General features: G+C 54.9%; 1 protein-coding gene across 1 annotated transcript; it reads right to left on the bottom strand.

The window, feature by feature from the left end:
* Positions 1-45: 45 nt before the first annotated feature.
* CTSZ (cathepsin Z) lies at positions 46-9042 on the bottom strand. The gene is made up of 6 exons (XM_075528370.1): positions 8769-9042; positions 8186-8349; positions 3739-3918; positions 2334-2484; positions 1232-1394; positions 46-425 (listed from the first exon to the last, which is right to left on the bottom strand). Exons 1-6 carry the CDS (start codon positions 8918-8920, stop codon positions 315-317), a joined length of 921 nt encoding a protein of 306 aa, XP_075384485.1. The 5' UTR covers positions 8921-9042; the 3' UTR covers positions 46-314.
* Between the last annotated feature and the right edge of the window lie 16029 nt (positions 9043-25071).

Here is a 25071-nt window from a genome sequence, read left to right as displayed (position 1 = left end):
CCGCGGTCCCGTGGCACGAACGCTCCTGTGACTAAGGCATGCACATGCGTGAACACACCCATTTTATTCATCTCCTGTGATTACACGTTGCCGACCCTCTCCCCAGTGATTCCAGGGTGCCAAATCCAAATCGCTTCACCATGTACAAATGCCACCTGACAAAGTGCAGGTGCCAGAGACCCCGCAGAGCCCTCCGTTGGCATATCCTCTCCCACCCCCCCACCCCCCGACACAGGCGGCAGTGTGCAGAGCTGCACAGCGGCCAGTCCCCAGTGCGCGCAGGATGGCCTCCCGGGCAGTGCTGCGGAGCCGGCTCAGACGATGGGGTCCCCGAAGGAGCAGGAGTTCTCAATGGCCAGGTTGTAGCTGCTGCCCGTGCCACCTTTGTAGGTACTGGTGACGATCCGCATCCAGCCCCTCTCGCCCTGGGAGGAGGAGGAGGAGGAAGAACGGCCTGTAGGGGTGCCTCATCCCCTACCCCACCCCTCTCCTGACTGACGGAAAGGTGGGCGCTCTCTGGCGGCCCCTCAGCTTCCCCAGGACTGCGATTTGGAAATCGCTTTTGCAAAATACTGCACTTGCCTGATACTGGACTGCATGGCCCTGTGTGTCAGAGCTAATTGACGGGACAGACCAGGTGGATTTCTCCAGACAGATGCCTTCTCTCTGTATTAATACCCTGCTCATGAGCACTTGGCACACACGATCAGCACTCTGCCCCCACATTCGTCACCCCCCATTCAGTACGCATTGTCTCTCCCCAACACTGGCAATGGCAGATACCAGCCCTCGAAATCCCATTCTGATGGCTAATTATCTCCCGGCTCTGCAGCCCCACTCCCAAGCAGTTTTGAAAAAACAACAACCGTGGTTGTAAAGGGAAAAATGGGAGTGGGGAGCCTAATACTGCAGTTCTCACGCAGGGGCCACTTTACCCCTCTTCCCCAGGTTACTGGGCAAAGTTCAGAGACATTTTTTTAGGTCAAGATGAGGAGGCGGGTCGAGGGCACAAAAACTACTGACTTGGAGATGCAGAGGCCCAGAAAGCTGTTCGTGTCTGCCCTACAATGGGGACGGCAGCCCCCCACAGGGTCCTTCAGTCCACAATGCTAGCGCCGGGGCCCACAGCCTGGGACTGGAGCAGGGGCTCTGGTCAGTCATGAAATTCCCAGGACCCCAGAAGTGAGGGTACAGCACCCTAGATGAGTGCTGTAGGGAGGGAGCTCCTTACCCATGGCTCCCCCCAGGAGTTCCGGACGATCCAGTACTCAGTGCCGTTGCTGATGCCCCACCCGGCCACGGAGACGATGTGGTTTATGAAGGGCTTGTCCTGATACTCGGCGTAGATGCCTCCGCTGTACTGATCCATGCCTTCTGTCGCCATAATCCCACAGCTGAGGGCAGGCAGTGCAAGAGGAGCGCTTTAGAGACCTGGCCCTGCTTAACAGGCCGGTCAGCTGTAAACCCCACTCGGGCTGCTAGACGTGGTTGCCCTTGCTTCCCCTCTTGGCTAGTGAACCAGCTTCCACAGCCCTCGGGTGGCTCTGGGCCCCTTTTCCACGTGTCTGCTATGTGTGTGGATGTCGGGGGCTCATAGCAACCCTGTGCTGACAGGGTGGGGCCTAGGTCCTCCTACATGGCCCCTTTATGGAGAGGTTCTGGGGGCACCGGGGTGAAGCGCTCAGCTGGGGACCGAGACGGTGGTTCAAACCCAGCAGCTGCTCTGTGGGGGAGCTGTGGTGCCTACGTCTGTAGATGACCGCCCACGCAGCTCGTGGGCAGTCCACTTGGTCTCCTTGGGCTGCTGGGAGTCCGAACCGCCACCCTCTTACTCCGGCAGGGCCGCTGGGGGCTCAAACTGCCAACCTCAGCACCCAAGTGCTTCCCCTTGGCACCATCTGGGCCCACGGGGGTTTCTAAGTGTCTGTGGGGAACTGAAAGGTCACCGAAGTTTTCCAGGCACTTTTGAAGCCCCCTCTCAGGTCCACGTGTCAGCCCTGGTGGCACATTGGGTTCCACGTTGCACTGCTAACTGAAAGGTCAGGTGTTCGAAACGATCAGCTGCTCCCTGGGAGAAAGACGAGGCGCTCTGCCCCTGCAAAGATGGCCAGCCTCGTGTGCGCGCGCTCGTGTGTGTGCGTGTGCGTGCATTTGAACTCACCATCCTGTGAGGAGACAGAGTTGCTCTGTCTTCCAAGAAGATGGCAGGATGGAGAGTTGAACCTGAGTCAAGCTGTTCAAAGGGCAGGCGCAGCAGCTGCATGGGTGGCCGCTGGCTCTGACTCCACACAGAGGCAGACCCCTCCTCCCCGGCAACAGCCTCCAGGGCCTACCTGATGGGACCGTTGGTGAAGATTTCTGCCATCATCTTGTCCCGCCCGGACACAGAGCCATAGTCGCCGACCCTCCAGAGGGTGTAGTTCTGAATCGTGTGGCACACTTTGAATTCTGTGCACGTGCCACACTGGTTAAACTTGTCACAGTCTGTGGGGAGCGGGGGAGAAGGTCAGTGGGGGGCCGTCTCCTCATTACCGCTCAGCAAGAGCCCCGGCCCTTCCAACAAGGTTCCTCCCCAGAGCCCTCGCTGATTGAGCCTCCCACTCATTAGCTAATAGCGGAAATCCCGGTGCGTTCAGGTGCTGTCTAATTACGCCCCGCTTTCAGCCGCTGAGGACTCTGGAGAAGCCCCATCCCGGCTGCGGCCCAAAGAACCAACACATCTGTCTGTCCTGGAAAGGGGGGTCCAAGCCAGCATGCTCCTGGGCAGTGGGATGGGCAGACTTCGCCTCCCGTGCTTTGCACATTATCAGGAGGGACCCGTCCCTAGACAAGGGCATCCCGTTTGGGAACGTGGGGTCGCCGGGAGCCGGCCGGACGGCAGTGATGACAACCACGGACTCGTCCTTTGAAGGCCATTGCACGGCCCCCGGAGCCAGAGATTGTGAGTCTGCGCACGGTCAGAGAGTCTGTGTGGCCTAGTGGGTCCACGAGACCCTCCCTCCTCTTAAAACGGCAATAACTGCTGCTGGTTGTCGGTTTCAAGAACTAAGGAAAACCTGGGCTGTGATCCCCTGTCCAGCCTGGCTCCCAGCTCCCCTCACCTGCCCCTCCTGCCCTGCGCCGTCAGCCACACACCTGCCCCCTCGTCACCTGGACAGTGTCTTCTGGAGGATGACACTGGGGGTAGCGTCCCTTGAACTTGAATGCTGGGTGCCACCCAGGCAGTACACTCTAGGTCTGGCTATTGCAAAACCCTTGGGTGCCTGTGGGTCCCATCAGCTCTGTCAGGCTGGGGGAGGGGGTCAGAGGGGCCCCCATGGGTGTGCGGGGTACCACCATCTGAGGGACACTGGTCTCATGGCTTGGGGGCTGGGTGGTGGGAGGAGAACGTGCCTTCCCTGTTTGCTAGCACGGCCAGAGGACCCCTCTGTTGGGAGGGAGGGCTGAGAGGGCTCATGGCCTAAAACCTCCGCGCGTAGGTGCGGACTCAATGCTCCTTTAGTGTCCATGGGGAACAGGGTCCCAGCTCTAGTGCACAGAGGCCCAGCACTGGGCGGCATGGAGCCAGGTATGGGCTGCTTCCCAAGCTGCTGGCTCTGGCTCCAGGCACCTGCCTGCCCACCACCCCGTATCCTGGCTCCCCTCTACCTGGCTCCCCACACAGCACCACACTGCACCAGGAGTCTCCCCCTCGAGAGACCCAGGGCTGACTCCGGGCCCTGGGGCGGAGGTGCCTACCCTGGTCCTTGGCCTGGTAGTTGTTGCAAGTCTCGTCGGGAATGCCATGCTTGTGGGCATAGGCCCACACCAGCAGGTCATCTCCCCCCTCGCAGGAGCCCGCGTCGCCGCAGTCAATAACGTTCTGCACAGACAGCAAGGTGGAAGGCCACGCACCCTTCCTCTTGATGTTGATCCGGTCTGCAGAGAAGGGTTAAGTCAACCCAGGCAGCACCCCTGCCACCCACCTGCCCCACCTGGCCTGATGTCCATACCCGGGGGCCTCCCAGTACAGATGCCCAGAGATACAGGACATGAGGATGACAGAGCCTGCCCCTGGGGGCCCTTGTGGAGAGGGTGGGTTGGGGAGGGGGGGAATTTCTAGTTTGCGGGTCAGTGCCCCCTGCAGCTGGTGCCAGGCTGTGTCAAGGGTGGGTCTGGGCCTGGGTGCCTAACAAGCCCTTTACCAACAAGGAGCCTCCTCCGTCTCCATACAAATGCCCAAGAAGAGGATCCCCGCAGCCCCAATGGCCCCACCTCAGTTCCCAGACCACGTCACTGCCCCCTCCCAAGGCAAGGACTTCATGCCGGGACCCCCCTACCCCCACCCCTGCTTCCTCTCACCCAGTCCCACCTCCGTCTCAATCCTGTTTTCTCTGCCCACCAGTAGCCCCTCCACAGTGCTCCTCACATTTCTGGGGTCTCTGTGTGCAGCCCCTGCCTCAGACACTGCTCCCCCATCTCTGTGCCTTCTGGAAGACCATCAGCAGCCACACCCCCAGGCCCTCAGCCCCATCCCCAAATGCTCCGTCTGCATCCTCTCTGCCTGGCTGGCTCTGTCCCCTGCAACAGGCCTGCTACCATGGAGCGGGCTTCCACGGTGGACATGTCCCTCCACAGGTCACACCTGCCTGCAACCTCAGAGTGCAACCAAGCCTGTAAGAGGGTCCTTCCAAACCCAAAGCGCCACACTCCCTGCCATCGAGTCAATGCCGATTCACAGTGACCCGCAGGACAGGGTCAAACTGCCCTTGTGGGTTTCTGAGACTGAAACCCTGTACAGGTGTGGAAAGCCTCATCTTTCTCCCTCGGAACAGCTCGGGGCTTCAAACTGCTGACCTTGTGATTCGCAGCCCAACTTGTAACCACTACGTTGCCAGGGCTCCTAAGAGGGTCCCTGCAGAAGTAGAATTAGCTAAGGATCCTGAGGTGAAGTCAAGCTGAAATTCAGTTGGGTCCTACCCTTCACTGGATGACTGGTGTCCCCGTGAGAAGACAGGCAGAAGCCAAGACTGAAGCGATGAGGCCACAAGCCGAGGGGCACCTGGAGCCCCAGCAGCTGCAACAAGGACGGTGCCTTCCATCCGAGATCTCAGAGAGCACAGCCCAGCCACCAGGCCGACTCCAGAACTCGGCTCCCAGGAATGGAGAGAATAACTGGTGTTTTAAGTCCCCCGTCCCCGTTTGGGGGTCATTTGTTAGGGTGGCCTTAAGAGGCTAATAGGGTGGGGCAGACGAGACAGCAACGAGCAGTGTGGCAAAATGGAGTGGAAAAAAACCAGCATTACCAACTGCTCTGACAAGGATCGAAAGAATAGTTCCAGAGGAGTGGAACCAACTCAAGGTCTTGAGAGACCAGGCCGGCTGGTCTGATAGACGCTGGCGGGAGGCCAGGACATGGCCCTGAGTCACCCTCAGGCCAGGTGTGGAAATGAACTCAGCCCAACAGTAGACAGGTCTGTAACAAGAACAATCGTGCTCAGAAGAATCAGCTGGTTGAGATCAGGGGACAAAGCACCAAGTCTAGAAGGCCTGGGTGAGGAGGGGGCGTGGCGGCAGGAAACAGCGTGGGGTGGCGTGAGTGACGTCACGGAGGGGATCTTCAACCACTGAGATGAAGCGAGGTGAGCTGCGAAGGTAACGATGACAAACCACTCTAAGCCTCCTCCCGATTCACAACAAAAAAGGTTGGAAGATGGCGGTGGGATTTCTCCATGAGCTTTTTGAAGCCTCCTTGCATATGTATGAATAAAACTAGAGGGCTTATGCATCAAGAAGACCTCGCGGAAGCGAGGCCCTTTAGACGCAGGGAGGGAGCCATGAAGATATGTCTGAGAGAAGGTTCTAGACGGTGGCCTTGGCGCCAGAAGAACCACATCTAAGCCCTTTGGAGAGAGCAGGGGATGAGGGAGGAGTCGGAGGCGCTGCTGCAGCTCCAGCTTCCACAGCCTCACACTCGGGGCGAAGCCCAGCAGGAGGACGCAACCCAACTGGGGAGCAGGCAGACGAGGAAGGGAAAGACCCGGCACTAGAGTGCCCGCGGGTGAGTTCTGAAGCGTCCTGAAGGTGCAACGAGCACCTTATCAGTGGGTGGCCTGAGGGCCATGCAGTAGGAGTTCATGGGGACAGGCCGGCCCCCTCTGAGGAGCGGGCTCCGCCAACCTTTCATGCCCCAAAATGGAGAGGCTGAAGAAGGTGAGGCTGGGAAGGAGGACCGCTCAGATGTGGACCGTGAGGGCGAGGCTGAGTTTGGGAGCAGGGTCTCAAAGAGAAGTCCAGGGACCCTGATGCCAGAGGCTGGGCAGGAAGCTCATGGGAGGAGGGTAGAAAGTCGAGACGTGCTCCCAGAAGATATGGCCACGCGCACCCAGGAGGAGGTGGCTGGGGCCTGACCACTGCACGGTCCTGGTGGCCGCGGCATGGTGGGCTGACGGCGGACTCAGAGCGACTGTGGTGAGGTGGTATCAGGTGCAGGGGCTCGGGGTGCCAGACTCTTGTCGAGGACTCAACCTTGGTTGCCAACATGGTTGCCTTGGTCTGTGACATGGGCCAGAGGGTGGGTATCTGTTTCCAGGGCACAGTGACCAACGCCCTGCTGTGCTAGGAGACCACGGACGTCCCTTCTGGGGGGTCGGCAGAGACCTCAGGAGAGCTAAAGGGTGAAGTGTCTGCTAGAAAGGACCTCACTCCAGAACAGGGTGGGTGGAACCCCTGGGCCCTCCCAGCCTCCTCCCCCCAAGGCACTCTTCTCTACACAGCCCACAGAACAAGCCCCTCCTCCCCAGGTCCCTCAGAGCAGGGCCCCAGTCAACTGTGCCAGTTCTCCCCTTCTCCCCACCCCACCCTGGCCTTGCCCCCAGAGGCCTTTCAGTTCCCCAGTCTGCCTGGCCTGATGACACCCACTGCTGCACCCGCACCCGCACTCAGTGGTTCCACTTTCTAGAGGGCTGGCTCCACCCACCCCAGCCAGAGGGGTCTGCCCAGTCTCTGGTGCAGTCCACCAGTGCCCTGCCTCGACCTTCTGGGAGGTTCCGAAGTAGGATTCATCCAGGGGTCCCCTCACAGGCCACCCAGGAAACGCTGCTACCATGGGAGCTGGCCAATCAGGATCTAGACACGGCCCATCACCACCCACCAGGGTCCTGACCAGCCATCTCTCAGCATCACAAAGCCGCCCATCCTCCAACAAGAGCAGGGTTTCCACATCTGAAAGGAGGGGCCAGCAGGACAGGTGGCACACATACAAGGGCTGGTCACCACACCTGGGCAAGGGGCAGTGGCCTGGGCACATCCAGTGAGGAACCCTGATCCCAGGGTCCAGGGCTGGCCAGGCCTGGGCTGACCACAGCCCCAGGCTCAGCTCTGCTACAGAAGGAATATACTTAGCTAAGCAAGTCCCCTTCCCTGAAGGCTGGGCACAGCGGCACCCGCTGCTGGAGGGGAGAGTCTCCACTACACCTAGACCTCCCTCCTTGCGGTGAGCCCCCCAGCCACTGCGGTCAGATGCTAAAGTTCACATTCAACCTCAAACCAACCTTATCACCAAGACCGTTGGAACCCCTGGCATCTCCACAGGGCAGAGTACAGCTGTCCCCACAGGGTTCCCAAGGCAGTTACATGATTCCCTTGCAGAGCTTCTGGGGGAGGGGGTAGCAATTGAACCACCAACCTTTCCGTTCGCAGCTTAATCACCTTCCACACCCCAAACCAACCCCACCGCTGTGGAATCAGCTGCGCCTCACAGGAACCCTACAGGACATGGCAGAGCTGCCTCTACAGGGCTCATCGGGGAAGGACGACGGGGGTTGTACATCTTCATGGGAGCAGACAGCCACCTCTCCTTCCTCCACCCTGGTGGTGTCTCAAACTGCAGAGCCACCAGAAGCAAAGTCCACATTAGGAAACCAATTTGTGGGCATGGCCAGAACAGGGCAAAGGGGGGGGGGGGCGGTAGGGGCCTCAAGTCATCCTCTCAAATATTAACTGCAGCTGGGCAGTTTCGCTTCTCCATTCCCAAATGCAGCAGGGGGCTGGGCATCGCCCTAGGGGCAGGGGCACCTGGCAGCCATCTTTCCCTCCCTCCAGGACAGTGTCCCCAAGAGCCCTTGGCCTCAGACTGTGAACAAGGGGTCAGCTTCGTGGGCTCCCGGGCCCCTGGGTGGCTGGCCAGAGGCCCTGTTGCTCCCACCTGCCATGGCGCTGGTGCTGCCGTGGGCCCAGCAGGAGCCGCAGTACTGCGGGATGTGCTGGTTCCGGGTGATGCTGGCGTAGTTGACGCCCTTCACGTTGCGCCAGTCCCAGCTCTGCGGCAAGTCCTTGGCGGACAGGTACTCGTGAGGCCGGGGATAGGTCCTGGGGAGGCACAAGACACAAAGTCACTGCTGACCCCAAGCATACAGGGACCCCGCCCCAGAATGTGCCCTGGAGGGCCAGGATCACCTACCAGCACCCAGAGCACTGACTGGGAAGGAGGCCCCCTGCCCGAGGGGCTGGGCAAGTCCCCCCCAAATGAGGAACTGGGGGCCGAGTTCCCCACAATGAGGGGGTACTGGGGACAAAACACCCAAAAGTGAGTGCACAGGGGGCGAAGAGCTTCCAAAATGAGGGATTTGGGGCAGGACGCAGGGGCTCCCCGGGGCCTGGGCCTGGCCAGGTCAGCAAACGCCAGGGCGATCACCAACCACGGGGGCCCTGACCCCAAGGTCAAGGGAGGCAGGTTTGGGGGCCCCCCACCCCCACCCCAGGGCGCGCTCCCCACGCCAGGCTCCGACCTGAGGCCCGGTGCCACCAGCGGGTCCCCGCGCCGGGGGCGGTAGCAGCTGCGGCCCGGGCGGAAGTGGAGGCCGGCCTGCGCCGTGCCCGCCAGCAGCACGAGCAGCGGGAGCAGCCGCGGCAGCGGCGCCCGCGCCCCGCACGACGCCATGCCGGCACTGGGGTGTGCTGCTGTGGGAGGCAGGGGGTGCTCCGTCCGGCCGGTGCTGCTCAGGCTCCGCCACACGTCCTCCAGCCACCGCCCGGGCCCCGCGCCACGAGCCTTAAGACGGAGGCCTCGCCCGCTGGGACACTCCCCCAGGGCGGGGCCGTCCCACTCCGCTTGGCCCCCGTGACCCCTGCCCCGCCCGCACCTGCTGGGCGCCTGGACTCCAAAAGTCACCTGACCCCAAATGTAAAGCCCGCCAGGGGATGGGGGTAGGGGGCACGGAGGCTTGGTGATTGAGGGGCCCCGGCTGTCAGACTAGACTGTCCATGGGGGCAGGGAGGGGGGGGCCGGTCCTGAAGGACACCCACCCACACACCTCCATGCACCACACGAGGGTCCAGATCTCCCCAGGGATGGATGGGGCTCCACCAACTCCAGGGACGAGGTCATAGCCCCATCCCCCCAGAATTATGCCTGGCTTGGCTCTCTGAAACCCCCTCACTGTCCGCCCAGCCCGTCCCCCCGCCCAGAGGAGGAGGGCTCCTTCTAGAAAATGCCTCGAAGGGAGTGTTCTACTTGCAGATGAATCATCAGCTGCCAGTGAGCTGACTTCCCATATGTCTGAAGTAACCTCTGTGTGTGTGTGCAATAGGGAACCGAGAGTAGGGGGTGGGGGGGCTTGGTTTCCTAACTTCATGCTCTCTCTCCCTCTCGTACCCCGCAATTGGTCAGCAGGCCAGAAAATGGCGAGCAAGGTCCCCCTGCCTGTCCCACCAACTGTCATGGAGTGACACTCAGTGGGACTTCAACTCCCGCTCGTGGACCATAGAGGGGGTTCCCAGAGGGCCGCTCCTTCCTCCGGATGAGCAGTTGGTGAGCCTGAACCACTGACCTTGCAGTTAGCAGTTCAAAGATTACCCAACTAGGCACGTTGTCAGGAGAGACCAGTCCCTGGAGAAGGACAGCATGCTTGAAGCAGAGGACCAGCAACAAAGAGGAAGGCCCCCCACAAGATGGAGGGGTGCAGTGTTGTGAGGATGGCGCAGGGCCGGTGGTGTTTCCTTCGGTTGTACACGGCCACACTATTGGTAGCAACCCACCCAAGGCCACCTAACCACCACCACCGCGGGATCCTGCCTGATCCCACCCAGCTTACAAGTCAGGGACATGGGAGCTCTGGCAGGGATAGACTCTTCAAGATTGAGACCTGACAGATAGAGATGGCCCACCCATTCATGTCCCGTTCAATGTCTAGGATGTGGACTTGGGATGCTCTGAAGGGGCCCTGAAGTGCCCGGAGAACGTCTAGCATGTGGAGAAGGTATAAGACAAGGAGGGCCAGCTCGCTGGGTCCACAAGCTGGGCAGAAACCCAGAGGGCACCAGACTCAGAAGAGCCACATGCGGGGAAGCTGTTTTGGCCCTGGGACCTGAGAACCAGGTGTGTCCTCCAGACAAAAGGGATACAGCCACTAGAGGCCTAGCCCAGAAAGCATCTCTTTTGCTTGGGCCAAGACATTCCTACCCTGCCTGGAGACGCCAGGGCAGGTGGCAGAACCAGCAAAAGGTGGCCCATTCTGGGCTTAAATGAACATTTCATCACGGAAGAAGTTCAAACGGCCAACAAGCAGATGAAAAGATGCTCCTGAGCGCCCCCCCCCCCCAAACAAGCCAAACTCGTTGCATGGAGTCTAGTGTGAACTCCTAGCAACCCACAGGGCACCGACCGGAAAACTACTTCCCAGGGACAGGCTGCTTCCTCTTTCCCCTGTGACTCAGCAAGTCCACTCCCAGGTGTATCCCATAAGAAGGACAAGAGGAACCCAAACAGATACTGTATGTCATTCACTATATCCAAAAGTGGAAATGGAATGTCCATCTACGCCTGGTCGGATGAAACACAATGTGGCCCATTCATCCAGCAGAACATGACTCCGCCATCCAGTGAAATGAAGTTCACTGCAACACCGAGGGCCTCGGAAACAGTGCCTTGGTCCAACTCAGAGTAGCCTGTCTATAGATGGCAGAATGCAAGCTGCCTGCACCGTCCTCACAGTGTTTCATGTAAGCCCACCGACACGGCCACTGAGTCATGCCACCTCTGATAGTTGCCCTCTGGTCCGAAGCATGATATCCTTCTCCAGGGACTGACCTTTCCTGATACCGTGTCTAAAGTATGGGAGATGAAGGGTCCCCATCTTCACTTCTAAGGAGCCTTCTGGCTGTACTTCTTCCAAGAAGGTGCGTCTGTTCAGGCAGGCAGGTCACGGGTGTCCCTTAGTCTTCGCCCGCACCCTCATTCAAATGCATTCTTCTTCTTCAGTCTTCCGCATTTACTGTCCAACTTGCGATGCCTGTGACATGATTGAGAACACCATGGCCTGGGCCAGGCCCACTTTAGCTCAGCAACCTGTCAAGAGGTCGTGGGTGGCACATTTCCCCACAGTGACGTGCAGCTTGCTTTCTTGAGCGCCATGCCCACGGGCACTGGCTGTGGGTGCACGCACAATGAAATCTTCACAACCTCCGTCTTCCCTGTCTGTTATGGTGTCGTCTAATGGTCGGCTTGTGAGGGCTTGGATCTGCTTTCCATTGGGTGGGAATCCATTCGGAAGGCTGCAGTCCTTGATCTTTATCAGCAAGCGTCCCAGCTCCTCTTGCAGTAAGCCGGTCTGTGGAAAACATGATGCTGAAGGAAATAAGCCCGCCACCAAAGGACGCTCCGCTCCGAAAAGCTTAAATCCCAAGCACCTGGTTTGCAGAAGATCGTGGGTGACAGTGAAACCCCGCGTCCATGGCAGAGGCCTCTTGTGGATTAAGCCTCCCTTGACTGGCTTCTGACCCTTCACCTCATGCAGGGTGCCTTAGAAAGTGGATTTGCAGCTTTCGCAAGCCCAGGGTGGGGCAGTCTCCCTAAGGGCTTGCATGGGTGTGTCCTTGATGGAGGTCATCTGACTGGGGTCACTAGTAATGAGTCATGACTGCCTGCCCTGGTCAGGAGGCCCTGGACCAGTCCCGTAAAGTCTGCTTTTAAACATCGAAGCACCCTAAGGCTCATTTGCTAACCTGCTGACTCTCATTTCCATATTTTTCCATTGCTTAAGCTTGCTCTTTCCGCAGTTTTCCCGCCCAGAGTCACCGGATTCAAAATTTTGGCGGCTGATGCCCTCCCACCCCCATATCAAATATTGGAGGGAAGTTCCCTGGCTGTTCCCCACTCCCCCCGAGTCCGAGTGTGCAGTTGGGATTAGACCAGACCAGTCACCCTGCCGCTCTGTAAACCAGTGTGAGTCCCGCTCTGGACCGAGAGACCACATTGAGCCATAGCTGACTCCCGGGTCGCCAGCTCCAATCAGCTGCCCATTGCACCAGTACCGTGTGGTCCCGATCAGCTTGGAAACCAGGCACAACATCACGTGTGTCCAAAGCATGGTTTCCCTTCTGCTTCTGCAATCCCACCAGCCGTGGTGATGCCCTGATCTGCCACCCTGCCCTGCGCCTGTGACCGGCTCCTCTGCCCTCCTAGGTCTTTAAAAAAAACACGGTGACAGTGTCACGGCCATAGGACTCACTTATCATACGGTGCAGTGGCTTAGACATATTCTTTTCTTCATTCTTGGTGGGGCAGTGGGTCACACAGTGGGCGGTGGCGATCCACAAGGTCAGCGGTTCAAAATCACCGGTCTCTCTTCAGAGAAAGAGGAGGCTTGTGACGCCCATAAAGAGCTGGAGACTCAAAGTCACAGGGGCAGGCAGTCCCACCTGTGCTTCAGAGCCACCGTGAGTCGGCATCAGCTCAATGGCGGTGAGGTTTATTATTATCAGCTCCCTATGTCCCTTCAGCCTCGCCTGCCATAACCCTGTATTGAAGGGTTATCCAAGGCTGCGGATGACAGCGACAGCCACAAACTCGTTTGCAGAGTCCCCTGAGGGAGTAAGGCTCCGGCATCCATCAAGGATGCAGAACATCTCGCTCGCTCACAGGCAGAATAGAAGGCCTTGGTGAGTGGCCGACCTCCAGCCCTTTCCGGCCAGCCCAGGGTGGTCACTGTCCTTGATGTGCTCATAATCACGAGTCATGCTTATCAGTTGTCCCCCACAGCCTAGGTTGGAAGACCCCGGGCAATCTTGTAAGCTCTTCTATCTGACAGTGTCGGTGTCCCGACCGTGGCCCTGTTCCTGCTTCCATAGCCCCACCTGTACATGTGCTGCGTTGGTCCGCCATCCCTCGTGCGCTTGTGACGATTGTCTTGGCTCCGTGCCTCATTGACCAGCCTCTTGACTGTGATCCTCAGACACCATTTCACCTCACACGAATGACTGGGTCATGTGTCCGTGTCTTTGTCTCTTTTAAGACAAATGTTCTCCTTAAAATATATTTGAGGTTGGGGGTCCCTTTTGTACCCCTAAACCACCCTGAGAAACTATTCATCCAGTTACTGTCTCTCTAGACCTCCCTCCTGTGCCCTATTGAAGTTCCCAAAGCTCTGAATAACCCGTGGACACTATGACCCCAAGCTAATGGCCTCTGTCATCGAGAGGAGGGGTCTGTCTTGGTCTGGCCGTTTCCTGCTGAAGACAGAATAGATGTTCTCCTTCCAGGACATCCCACATTTCAGGTCTCTCTTGTACCTCGCACAGAGTCCGCTCCAACTCAGTGAGCCTAGAGGACTGGGGGAGCTGCTCCTGTGGGTTTCTGAGTCTGTAACTCTTTACTGGAGAAGCAAGTCTCATCTCTTTCCCGAGGAGCTGCCGGTGGTTTCAAACTGCTGACCTTGCCATTGGCGGCCCAACAAGTGACCGGGAAGGCAGCAGGACTGTGCCTTGTACCCTAAGAGGTCCTGGTGGTGCGGTTATGAGTTGGACTGCTGATCTTACATCCCTGCTCCTCGGGAGAGACAGGCGTTCCATTCTCACCAAGAGCTGCTGTCTCAGAAACTGACAGGGCCACTAGGACTCGAAGGCAGTGGGCTTGGTTGTTGAGATTTGTGTGCCCTAAATTGTGACAAATATTGTATGATCCCGCTTATACAAACTATCTAGAACAGGCAAGGGCATGAAGATCAAAGGCTCTTGGTGTTTCAAGGGGTGGGTGTGAGGGAGTGGGAGAGGAAGACAGTTATTAAGGGACACTGAGCTTCTGCTAGAGGTCATGGAAACCTTTGGGACGGGCTCACCGCGTGCTGAACAACATGGTGAATGTCATCGATTGCCACAATGACCATGGAAGGAATGGCCACTGATCGTTTACCTCTACCCATATCGTCGCAAAGGGAACACACAGCGGACCAATCCAGGAAGTGTCCTGCTGTCCCCGGGGGCTCAAGACTCACCTCTCCTTCCTTGGGACACAGGTCAGCTGCTGAGTATCGGGCTCAGCTGAGCAAGCGTTCCTTCGGCAGATGAAGCTGATAATGGGCCTCACAGGGCTGACGGGGAGGCCTCTCCCTCTGCGCACATCCAACCTGTCACAATGAACCAGTCAGAGACAGGAAGGCCACCGAGGGGAGGGACTCAGCCGCTGACCGAGAGAACACAGACCCTCGAGGGAGGAAGGTGGGGCAGCCTGCTTCCTTCTGCAGGGCTTCCCTCAGTCGAGCCGCTCTGCTCTGTCCTTTGAGGTTGCGGTGAGCTGTAAGCAACTCAACAGCCAGGGGTTAGTTGGTTTGGAACGGGGGCACTCAACAGACTCTGGGGGAGTAGGCGCCTGTTACCCTATGGCACGTATGTAGAGAGGGAAGGGGCAGTTCTAGAGCCAGAGATGACGAGGGGTCCCCGGCTGACAGGTTCGAGGGAGTTCCCTCGAAATAGGCGCAATCCACGCTCAGAAAATGAAGGAGCAGTAGGGCAAGGCAGGGAGGAAGATGGGGGTCAATCCAGAAAGCCCTGCTACGGAAGCACAGCGAGCTCTCTTGCACAAACATGCCGGACGGGAAGCCGGCCTTGCTCCGCCTGTCTGCCTCGAGCACTGCGGGCGCCTGAAGGTGGGGCTTCCCCCCTCAGGCCTCCCTTCCTCTCAGAATTCTTTGCCTCAATGGACACCATCTAAAGACACCACTTTGGGCATCCCCGGGGTGGTTGTGGGGGGTCGAATGGGGCTCCTTTTCAATCTTTGAGTTCGGGGATCAAACAGTCCGAGGGGCAAGAGCAGGGCTGGTGGGTGGCTGGAGTGCGGCTTGCCAATAGGAATCTCCCCGGCAGCCCGTGCTGCCCACTAAGAATGGGAAGTTGCTTTGTCCTGATACCCAGAGTCCCTTCCCCTTTTCCTCGCCAATACAACTTTCAGTTTTCTTAAAATGTCTTCCTAATGAGCCTCCCCCGCACCTGTCTCCCATGACCCTTCCTAGTTAGACCCCATGACTTGGAGAAAATCGATCCAGAAGTTTCCATCTTGATCTCTTAAAAAGCGTTCACCCATTGGACAGTGTACATGACAAAATCATAATTTACAAATTATCAAAAGTTCAAGAGGGAGGGGAAAATGAAGAGCTGATACCAAGGGCTCAAGAAGAAAGCAAATGCTTTGAGAATGATGGCAATAAATGTACAAATGTGCTTGACACAACGGATGGATTTGTGGATTGTGATGAGAGTTGTACGAGCCCCCAATAAAATGATTTTTTTTTAAGCGTTCACCCATCATCTTCGGAAATGAGCTGAGCAAAGGCCTTGGATTCCACTAGCCCATCACATCCCCTCGGACGAGGAGGGAACCTTCCTTTGAACCCTCCCCCCCCCCCTCCCAGGAGACTCAGACTGGTGTGTTCCTGAGGGAACTTGTCTGCAGCCACCCCCTGATCATGGAGACATGGCTACACAAGCCGGACCAGGGACTCCAGGGACCATGTTTTCTGACTGCTCTCAAATGCTTGAAGCCCCAACTGTGGAGCCAAGGAGGGGCAGCAAGATCCTCCCCTCCACCCCCCAACTCACTGGCCATCTTTTGTGGGATCAGCCCATCTCAGGATGGGCCCTGCGGGACAGCTGTGTAATAGAGGAAAAGAAATTAAGAGGCAGACAAACATTTTGGGGTGCTCACCTCCTGTGTGGCACCAGGAACAGAGAGAGAGAGAGAGAGAGAATGAATGAATGAATTCGTACACCGCCTTATACAGTCTTCGGCATGCAAGCCCCCCTAATTACAGTCAACCACATACATAGCACAGTGAGCAGTATCTCAACCCTGGGGTCCCTGGGGAAGTAACCTGAGAGCTGGGGCAGTTAGGGGGGGCAGCTGTCCCGAGTGGGGGGAAGACCAACAACACGTCTGCTTCCATAGACAAAGCTGCCCTGCCCGCAGGAGAGCAATCAGTCATGTGCTTCAAAGAGGTGACATCCAGGAAGCACTGTAATGGGAGGGTGTTGTGGGCATGCTGTTTAATTAGGAGAATGTGACGGGGACTCATTTCCAACTCACAAATGTGAAGGCCTCCCTCCACCCAGAACCCTGGCCTCCCAGGGGTCTTAATTCTGAGAGTTAAGAATTTGTCCACACCATTGTCACCATTAAAGGTAGGGCAAATGCCAGTCGGGGTGCAGGGTAGTACCACAGAAACATATAACTTTCCTCTCGTTCTTTAATGCTTCTTCCCCCTCCCACTATCATGACCCCAATTCTACCTTACAAATCTGGCCAGACCAGAGCATGTGCACAGGTACAGATCAGAGCTGGAAACACAGGAATCCAGGACAGATGAACCCCTCAGGCCATTCATGAGAGTAGCCAATGCAAGGAGGGGAAGGGGAAGGTGGGGGAGAAAGAGGGAACAGAACACAATGATTTACATATAACCCCTCCCAGGGGGATGGACAAAAAAGTGGGTGAAGGGAGACATCAGACAGTATAAGACATGAAAAAATAATAATTTATAAATTATCAAGGGTTCGTGAGGGAGGGAGGGTGGGAGGAAATGAGGAGCTGATACCAAGGGCTCAAGTAGAAAGCAAATGTTTTGAGAATGATGATGGCAACAAATGTACAAATGTGCTTGACACACTGGATGGAGGGATGGATTGTGAGGAGTTGTATGAGCCCCCAAAATGACAAAACAAAACTCGATAGGGCAAATGCAGCGAGGCCAGAGCCGGGGCTCTTCAGCATCTGAACTTCCTGGCTCTGGGGGTGGATGCGTGTCCACTTGCTGGACTCACTCGCAGAGGCTGGCCGGCCGTGCTTTCAGCAGCACCTGCGGGCTTCAGGGCGGGGCCGCAGCAACCCCAGGCCTTCGATGATCAGCCACACACGCAGTCCTCCTGAGCTGGGTACTGGGCTCCATGAACCCCCTCCCCCCACAAGTCCTTGCTGGGGAAAGTGACCAAGGGACTGAGAAAGGCGCGAGGGCTGGGTGGCGCCGTGGTAGACTTCCTTCCATGTGGGAATTCTTCCACTGCTTGGCCAGTTGGTCCCCATGGTGGCTTCCGTGATGCCGCGCTGCCGGAAGCTCTGCTACTGGTGTTTTCAAAACCCAGCAGGGTCGCCCAGCATGACAGGTCCCAGATCTCCCAGGCGAAGAACAGACTGCGGAGAAGGAAGCAGGTGTCCACGTCGAGGAACTGGTCACCGAGGACCTGATGGAGGGCAGCGGAACACGGCCAGATACTGACAAGCCCCGCGAGGACGGCAGCGCAGTGTTGCAGGTATCACGGCGGTGGAGGAGCCCCATTCAGAAGGTCTGCCAAACAGGACCGAGGACGAGCCACCTTCTGAGAGGAGAGCAGGCCACAAGGAAGCAGACGGAGCAGAGCCTTCCAGAGCAAGGTCTTCAGGGGGCGTTTGCTGATGGGGCAGGACTCAAAACGGGAAGAATGAGCTGCCCACACCTAGTCATGGTTGGGACTTGGAATGTACAAAGTATGGATCGAGGAAAATTCGAAGTCATCAAAAATGAAATGGATACATGAATATTGACATCTTTGGTATCGTTACATAACCTGGCATCAGCTGGCGAAGGGGTGGGATTTAGCCTGTCAATCGGGTCGCAGCTTGATGACCTCATTTGGAGGCGCGATGGAGAAAAATAGCTTGCTGGAGGCAGGACATTTTCTGTTTGACATTGCTGTTGACACGATTCTCCCTGGAACTATGGCCGGAGGAGCCACGAGGAGACTCAGACCAGCACTGAGATGCTTCTACCACCCTGGATCCACAAGACTTCCCACCGACTGGCCTGCAATCCATCTGCGACATTACTGCAGGGTTCTGTGATCTGAAGAGGAATCTGTAGACTGGTATCGGATCTATGGGCTAATCTTGGACTTAGGGACTTGAACTGAACTGTGCTGGGCTTTCTCAAGGTACAATTGCTCTTTGATATAAAGTTCTTCCTCATACACATTAGCATCCTGGATTTGTTCCTTTAGTCAGCCCGACTAACACTTGGTATTAGTGAGCAGAAATGGACTGGCGTTGGTCATTTTGAAGCAGAAGATCCTATGGTCCCCTCTACCCAGGATGACAGATTCAAGAGGAAGGGCATCACGTTCATCATCGAAAAGGACATCCCAAGATCTATCTGGAAGTACAATGCTGTGATGGGATGACATCTAACACAGACAAGAAAATCGAATAACGCTCTCTGCTTGGACCTGGCTCTTAAAGTCCCGGCTGAAAGCCCAGTCCCACTCCAGTCCATGGGTCCCATGCTACCGTGAGGTTTCTTCAGATTCATGCAGCCGCAGGTTGATGATGCAGAAAGGTGAAGCCGGATGCCAGGAGACCACAGGTCAGCGGGTGCAGAGTCACCTGGATCCAAGGATGGAAGCCATGGGGCTACAAATGATTTTGCAGCCAATACCCTCTAGCCTAACCCCCAGCTCCTGAGATCAGGCTGTCTCCAGGTTCCATGGGGAGCCTTTCCCCATAACCCTTTCCCTCAATGGGGAGTTAGACCGTGCCATCTTTAAAAACCAGCTTTAGGCTCCTCTCCAGCAGGAAGCAGACACAGAAGGATGCTTTTTTGCCTCTCGATTTCCAAAATAACGTGATGGTATCACTTCAAGGGAGGCTGTCAGCTAGACAGGTTTTGGACAAGGGGAGTGAGGGGCAGCAGCAGGCATTTCCAGCATCGAGAGAGGTCGTGGCACGGTTTCCTTTATCAGCAGCTCCCAAGCACAGAGGAGGGAAGACCCGTTTCCTTATCAAGTTTCCTTGTAGGGAAGGAGACAGTGAAAGGGTGTGGACGGAGATAGGCGGGGTACTTGCACCAGCCTCACAATGACTGGTGACCCTTGCTTTCAGACTGGACAGAGGACACCCAGGACACTCTGGTTGGCTTCCATGTCACACTGCAAGAAGCCAGCCAGTGACAGAAGATCGTCCATCAGCAGTATGACAATGTTGACCTTCCTTTTTTTTATGACTCATTTTGTACTGGGGGGCGGTGTCTTACAAATCTTCTGACAACCCACCGCTCACTTGTATTAAGCACACTCGTACGTATGTCACCATCAACATTTCCAAAACAGTTGCTTCCTGCTTGAATTGTCTATCAGACTCGCTGTGGTACCCTGCAGCGGATACAAAGTTACTTCTGTTCAAATCTCTTTTCTCTCTCTCATCTGAGTTCTTCCCTAGGGGTGAGGATGACAAGAATGGAGGGAACAGGGGCCTGAATCATTGAGTCCCCGCTGAGAACAAACACACGACTCAAGGGCTGGGGAAGTAGATGTTGGGCTGGGGCAGGGACTGGCTCATGGTGGCAGGCCCCTTATCCCTGCCTCCCTTCCTTCAATGGCCTGTGAAAGAACCAGGACGGTGAGGGTGGCTGCGGTAGTCACAGTGTCATGTCAACTTGAACGTACGCAGAAGTGTAGGGGTGGCCTCCGTGTGGCTGTGGTCTCATAAGGAGGACCCGGGAACCCCCCTCCCCCCGCCCTTCTCTCTGCTGTCACCTTCCTGCTGGCTGACCCTGATCGCTGCCAGAGCCACTGCCACTGGATCGACACGACTTTGCGCCCACCGGCCTGTGATCTTTCTGCATCACTGTATGTGGCTGCGTGACTCTGAACATGCACGTATGGACTTGAGTTGGACCGGGCTGGGATGTTCTCTTGATAAATAATTACATCTTGATATAAAGCTATTTCTTATAAATATTTTTAAAGGAAATCTAACAAAAAATAATAACGAAAATCTAGTCATTACAACGATCATTCAGATTTATGCACCAACCACTAAAGCTAGTGATGCAGAAAAGGAAGGGTTTTGCCAAGGTCATCAGTCTGAAATCGATCGGACACGCAATGAAGATGCATTGCTAATTATTGGCGATTGGAATGCAAAAGTTGGAAACAGAGAAGAAGGGAGAGTATTGGAAACTATGGACTTGGTGATAGAAACGGAGCTGGAATCACATGATAGAACTTTGCACGACCAACGATTTCTTCATAACCACTTTTTTCAACGACAGAAAAGGTGATGGTATACATGGACTAGAGAAATCAAAGGGACTCCATCTGTGGGCAGAGGCCCGGGAGCAGCTCACTATCAGCAGTTAACACAGGGGAAGGCCTACTGTCAATTGGCTCTTATGCAAGTGTGGGTTGAAGTTGATGAGAAAGCAAGTCATGAGAGTCAAAAGACGACTTTGAGAAAGTCCCACCGGAATCTCCAGAACGTCTCTGAGACGAATTTGATGCAGTGAACACTGAGAACAGGAGACCTGGGGAGCTGTGGGAGGACATCAATAGCATCACACAGGAAGAAGCAAAAGATGGTTAAAAGGACAGGAAAGAAGAGATCAAAGTGGGTGTGAGGAGAGGCTCTGAGACGTGCTCTTCATCAGAGTTGCCCGGGCAAATAGAAGTAACGGTAGCGTTAAACAGCTGAGCAGAAACTTCAAAGGGCAGCTCAAGAAGACAAAGTCAAATATTACAATGAAATGTGCCAAGACCTAGAGTTAGAACTGCTCAGCAGATCGTAAAACGAAAGAACTGAAGAAAAAATAATCAAGTCTCGAGATGTAATATTAAAAGATTCTATGGGCAAAATACTGAATGATGCAGAACACATCAAAAGAAGATGGAACGAATACACGAAATGGTCGACCTTCAACCATTTCAGGAGGTGGCATATGACCAAGAACCCACGGTGTCGACTGAAGACGTCCAAGCTGCGCTGAAGGCACCGACCAACAAGGCTCCCGGAAGTGATGGACTTCCAGTGCACATGTCTCAACCAGCTGTGTAGCCCTGGAAGCACCCGTTCGTCCGCGTGGAGGAATGGGAAGGTGGCTACCTGGTCAGGGGACTGGAAGAGTAACGGTTGCAAAGCGAGGCGACCCAACAGAGTGCTCAACTTGTAGGGCAACATCACTGAACGCACCTGCATGTACAATCGTGCTGGAGATCTTCCCGCAGCGGTGACAGCCGCGCACGGACAGGCAGCTGCCGGAGTGCGGGCCGGATTCGGAAGAGCATCTGCAACAGAGGATACCATTGCTGCATCAGATGGACCACAGCTGAAAGCTGCTGGGGCCAGGAGCCACCTGGGGGTCCCAACCCACAGCCCAACAAGACTGGCAGGCCCTCACACCCCTTCCTATGCCGGAGCCCGTCCATGCAGCCGCTGCGTCAATCATTTCACCGAGGACCTGCCCCTCTACTCTGCCAAGCATGCGGTCTCCTTCCAAGGACTGGTCTCTCCTGGCAACGGGGCCAAAGTAGGCAAGACCAAGTCTCACCACCCTTGCCTCTGATGGAGCCCTCTGGCTGTACTTTCCAGACAGATTGTTTTTAGCAGTTCATGGTACTTTCTATATTTCTCACCAGTGCCGTAATTCAAGCACATCAAGTCCTCTGTCTTCTTTATTCAAAGTCAACTTTCTCATGCACAGGAGGCAATGGAAAACACATGGCTTGGCCCAGGCGCCCCTTAGTCCGCACAGTAGCACCCTTGCTTTGGAATACTCTAAGGAGGTCTTGTGCAGCAGAGGGACCCAGTGCCACGCACTGTTTGATCTCCTGACTGCACTGATTGTGGGTCCAAGCAGGACAAAACCCGTCACGTCAACTTTGTCTCCATTCGGCGTGTAACCTCTTGGTCCAGTTGTGAGGGTGTGGGTCTTCTTTATATTGAATTGCTGTAATCCTGGCTCTTCATCAGCAAGTGTTTCAAGTCCTGCTCACTTTCAGAAAGCAAGGTGGTGTCATCTACACATTGCAGGTTGTTAATAAGCCTTCCTCCTATCCTGATGCCGCACTCTTCTTCATATAACCCCATGTCCCTGACTTTCGCCCGGCACACAGATTGAATACATATGGTGAGCGGATACAACCCTGACACACACCTTTCCTGGTTTTAAACCACGCCATATTCCTTTGTTCGGGTGCCACAGCTACCTCTTGATCCACGTACAAGCTCCGAATGAGCACAATGAAGTGTTCTGGAATTCTTCTTCTCAAGGCTGTCTCACGGTTTGTTATGATCCATACAGTTGAATTCTTTTTTAAAAAATTTATTTATTTTAACAATTTATTGGGGCTCATACAATTCTTTTCACAGTTCATACATATACATACATCAATTGTATAAAGCACATCTGTACAGTCTTTGCCCTAATCATTTTTTTCTCTTTTCTTTTTTTACATTTTATTAGGGACTCATACAACTCTTACCACAATCCATACATATACATACATCAATTGTATAAAGCACATCCATACATTCCCTGCCCCAATCATTCTCAAGGCATTTGCTCTCCACTTAAGCCCCTTGCATCAGGTCCTTTTTTTTTTCCCCTCCCTCCCCATTCCCCCCTCCTTCATGTGCCCTTGGTGATTTATACATCGTTATTTTGTCATATCTTGCCCTATCCGGAGTCTCCCTTCCCCCCTTCTCTGCCGTCCCTCTCCCAGGGAAGAGGTCACATGTGGATCCTTGTAATCAGTTCCCCCTTTCCAACCCACTCACCCTCCACTCTCCCAGCATCGTCCCTCACACCCTTGGTCCTGAAGGTATCATCCACCCTAGATTCCCTGTGTCTCCAGCCCTCATATGCACCAGTGTACAGCCTCTGTCCTATCCAGGCCTGCAAGGTAGAATTCGGATCATGGTAGTTGGGGGGAGGAAGCATCCAGGATCTGGGGGAAAGCTGTGTTCTTCATCAGTACTACCTCGCACCCTAATTAACCCATCTCCTCTCCTAAACCCCTCTATGAGGGGATCTCCATTGGTCAACACTTGGGCCTTGGGTCTCCACTCTGCACTTCCCCCTTCATTTAATATGATATATATATACATATATACATATACACATATATACACATACATACACACACTTATATCTTTTTTTTGCATGATGCCTTATACCTGGTCCCTTGGGCACCTCGTGATCGCACTGTCCGGTGTGCTTCTTCCATGTGGGCTTATTTGCTTCTGAGCTAGATGGCCGCATGTTCATCTTCAAGCCTTTAAGACCCCAGACACTATCTCTTTTGATAGCCGGGCACCATCAGCTTTCTTCACCACATTTGCTTATGCACCCATTTGTCTTCGGCGATCCTATCATGGAGGTGTGCAGTCAATGATATTTTTTGTTCTTTGATGCCTGGTAACTGATCCCTTTGGGACCACTCGATCACACAGGCTGGTGTGTTCTTCCATGTGGACTTTGTTGCTTCTGAGCTAGATGGCCGCTTGTTTATCTTCAAGCCTTTAAGACCCCAGTCACTATCTCTTTTGATAGCCGGGCACCATCAGCTTTCTTCACCACATTTACTTGTTCACCCACTTTGGCTCCAGCCGTTGTCGGGAGAGTGAGCATCATAGAGTTCCAATTTAATAAAAGAAGGTATTCATGCATTGAGGGAGTGTTTGAGTAGAGGCCCAAGGTCCTTCAGCCACCTTAATACTTGACCTATAAATATAGACACATAGATCTATTTCCCCATCCTCCTATATATATTTGCATGTACATGTCTTTGTCTAGACCTCCATGAATGCCCTTTGACTCCTAGCTCTTTCCTCCATCTCCCTTGACTTTCCTCCTGCCCTACTACCATGCTTCATCGCCACCTGGGCTAGAGTATACCTCTTCTCTAAGCAACCTTACCCTTGATCATTTCCCACCAGGCCTGCCACTCCCCCTTCTCTACCATTTGGGGTTCCATGTTTTTCCCTTGTCCCTGGGTTTGTTAACACCATTTCCTTACCCCCCCCTACACCCCCACCCCAAGTCCCCCCAGAACTGTCGGTCCCGTTGTTTTTCCTCCAGATAGTTCATCCAGCCTGTCCTATTCAGACAGACCTGTGGAGTCACTAACATGCACGAAAACAAGACAGAGGAAAACAAAGCAACAGTATACAACCAGACAACAAAACAACAAAAACAAACCACTGACAAAGAACAGAACAAAACAGTTCACAAGAGAAAAGCTTGTAGTTAGTTCAGGGATCATTTGCTGGCCCTCAGGAGCGTTTGGTGTGGTCCATGGAACACAAGTAAACATCATTTTGCTATTGTCTGCTTTCACTGAAGATCTGTTACGTAGCAAGATTTAGGGATAGGAGGGTTGTCCCTCCCAAGCCTGCAAAGGCCCCTGTGATAGTTATGTAATCTGTTGTCAACTTGAGACTTAAAGAGTGAAGGGATGGAGTTTAGCCTGTGGATCAGGATGAAGCTTGATGACCCAATTTGGAGGCGCTAAGGAGATAAATAGCTTACTGGAGGCAGGACACACACACACACACACACACACACACTCTGAGAGACATTCCTGTTGAGCAGACACATGGAGCTACCTTGATGGAGCCAGAGACCTGGAGCTGGGGGAGCCACGTGGAGACCCATGCCAGTATTAAAATGAGTTGCTTCTACCCCCACTGGAGCCATAAGGTTTTCCACCCACTGGCCTGTGATCTTCCTGCATTCAGCATCATTGCATATGTTGCGTGAGTCTGAAGAGGAATTTATAGACTGGTATCAGACATATGACTAATATAGGACTTATGGACTTGACCTGGATAGGACTGGGATGTTTTAATATAAAATTACTCTCTGATATAAAGTTCTTGATTATGCACATGAGTGCCCATGAATTTGTTTCTCTAGTCTACCCAGACTAACATAGCCCCCATAGAGGAGACTGCAAAGAAATCAGGTAACCAATAGAAACCCGTGAAGACCCAAACTGAGCATCATCATACTCAGGCCTCCA

This window comes from Tenrec ecaudatus, chromosome 12 (assembly GCF_050624435.1).
Source record: "Tenrec ecaudatus isolate mTenEca1 chromosome 12, mTenEca1.hap1, whole genome shotgun sequence".
In the NCBI taxonomy this organism is placed as follows: Eukaryota; Metazoa; Chordata; class Mammalia; order Afrosoricida; family Tenrecidae; genus Tenrec; species Tenrec ecaudatus.
This window is presented reverse-complemented; position numbering and strand designations above follow the sequence as displayed.

Excerpts from the sequence above, each read along its gene's own strand:
- CTSZ (XM_075528370.1), bottom strand. The coding sequence starts at position 8,920 with ATGGCGTCGTGCGGGGCGCGGGCGCCGCTGCCGCGGCTGCTCCCGCTG. Across the intron at positions 3,919-8,185 it reads CAGCACCAGCGCCATGGCAG|ACCGGATCAACATCAAGAGG; the intron begins GTGGGAGCAACA and ends CCTTCTCTGCAG. Across the intron at positions 2,485-3,738 it reads CTACCAGGCCAAGGACCAGG|ACTGTGACAAGTTTAACCAG; the intron begins GTAGGCACCTCC and ends CGCTCCCCACAG.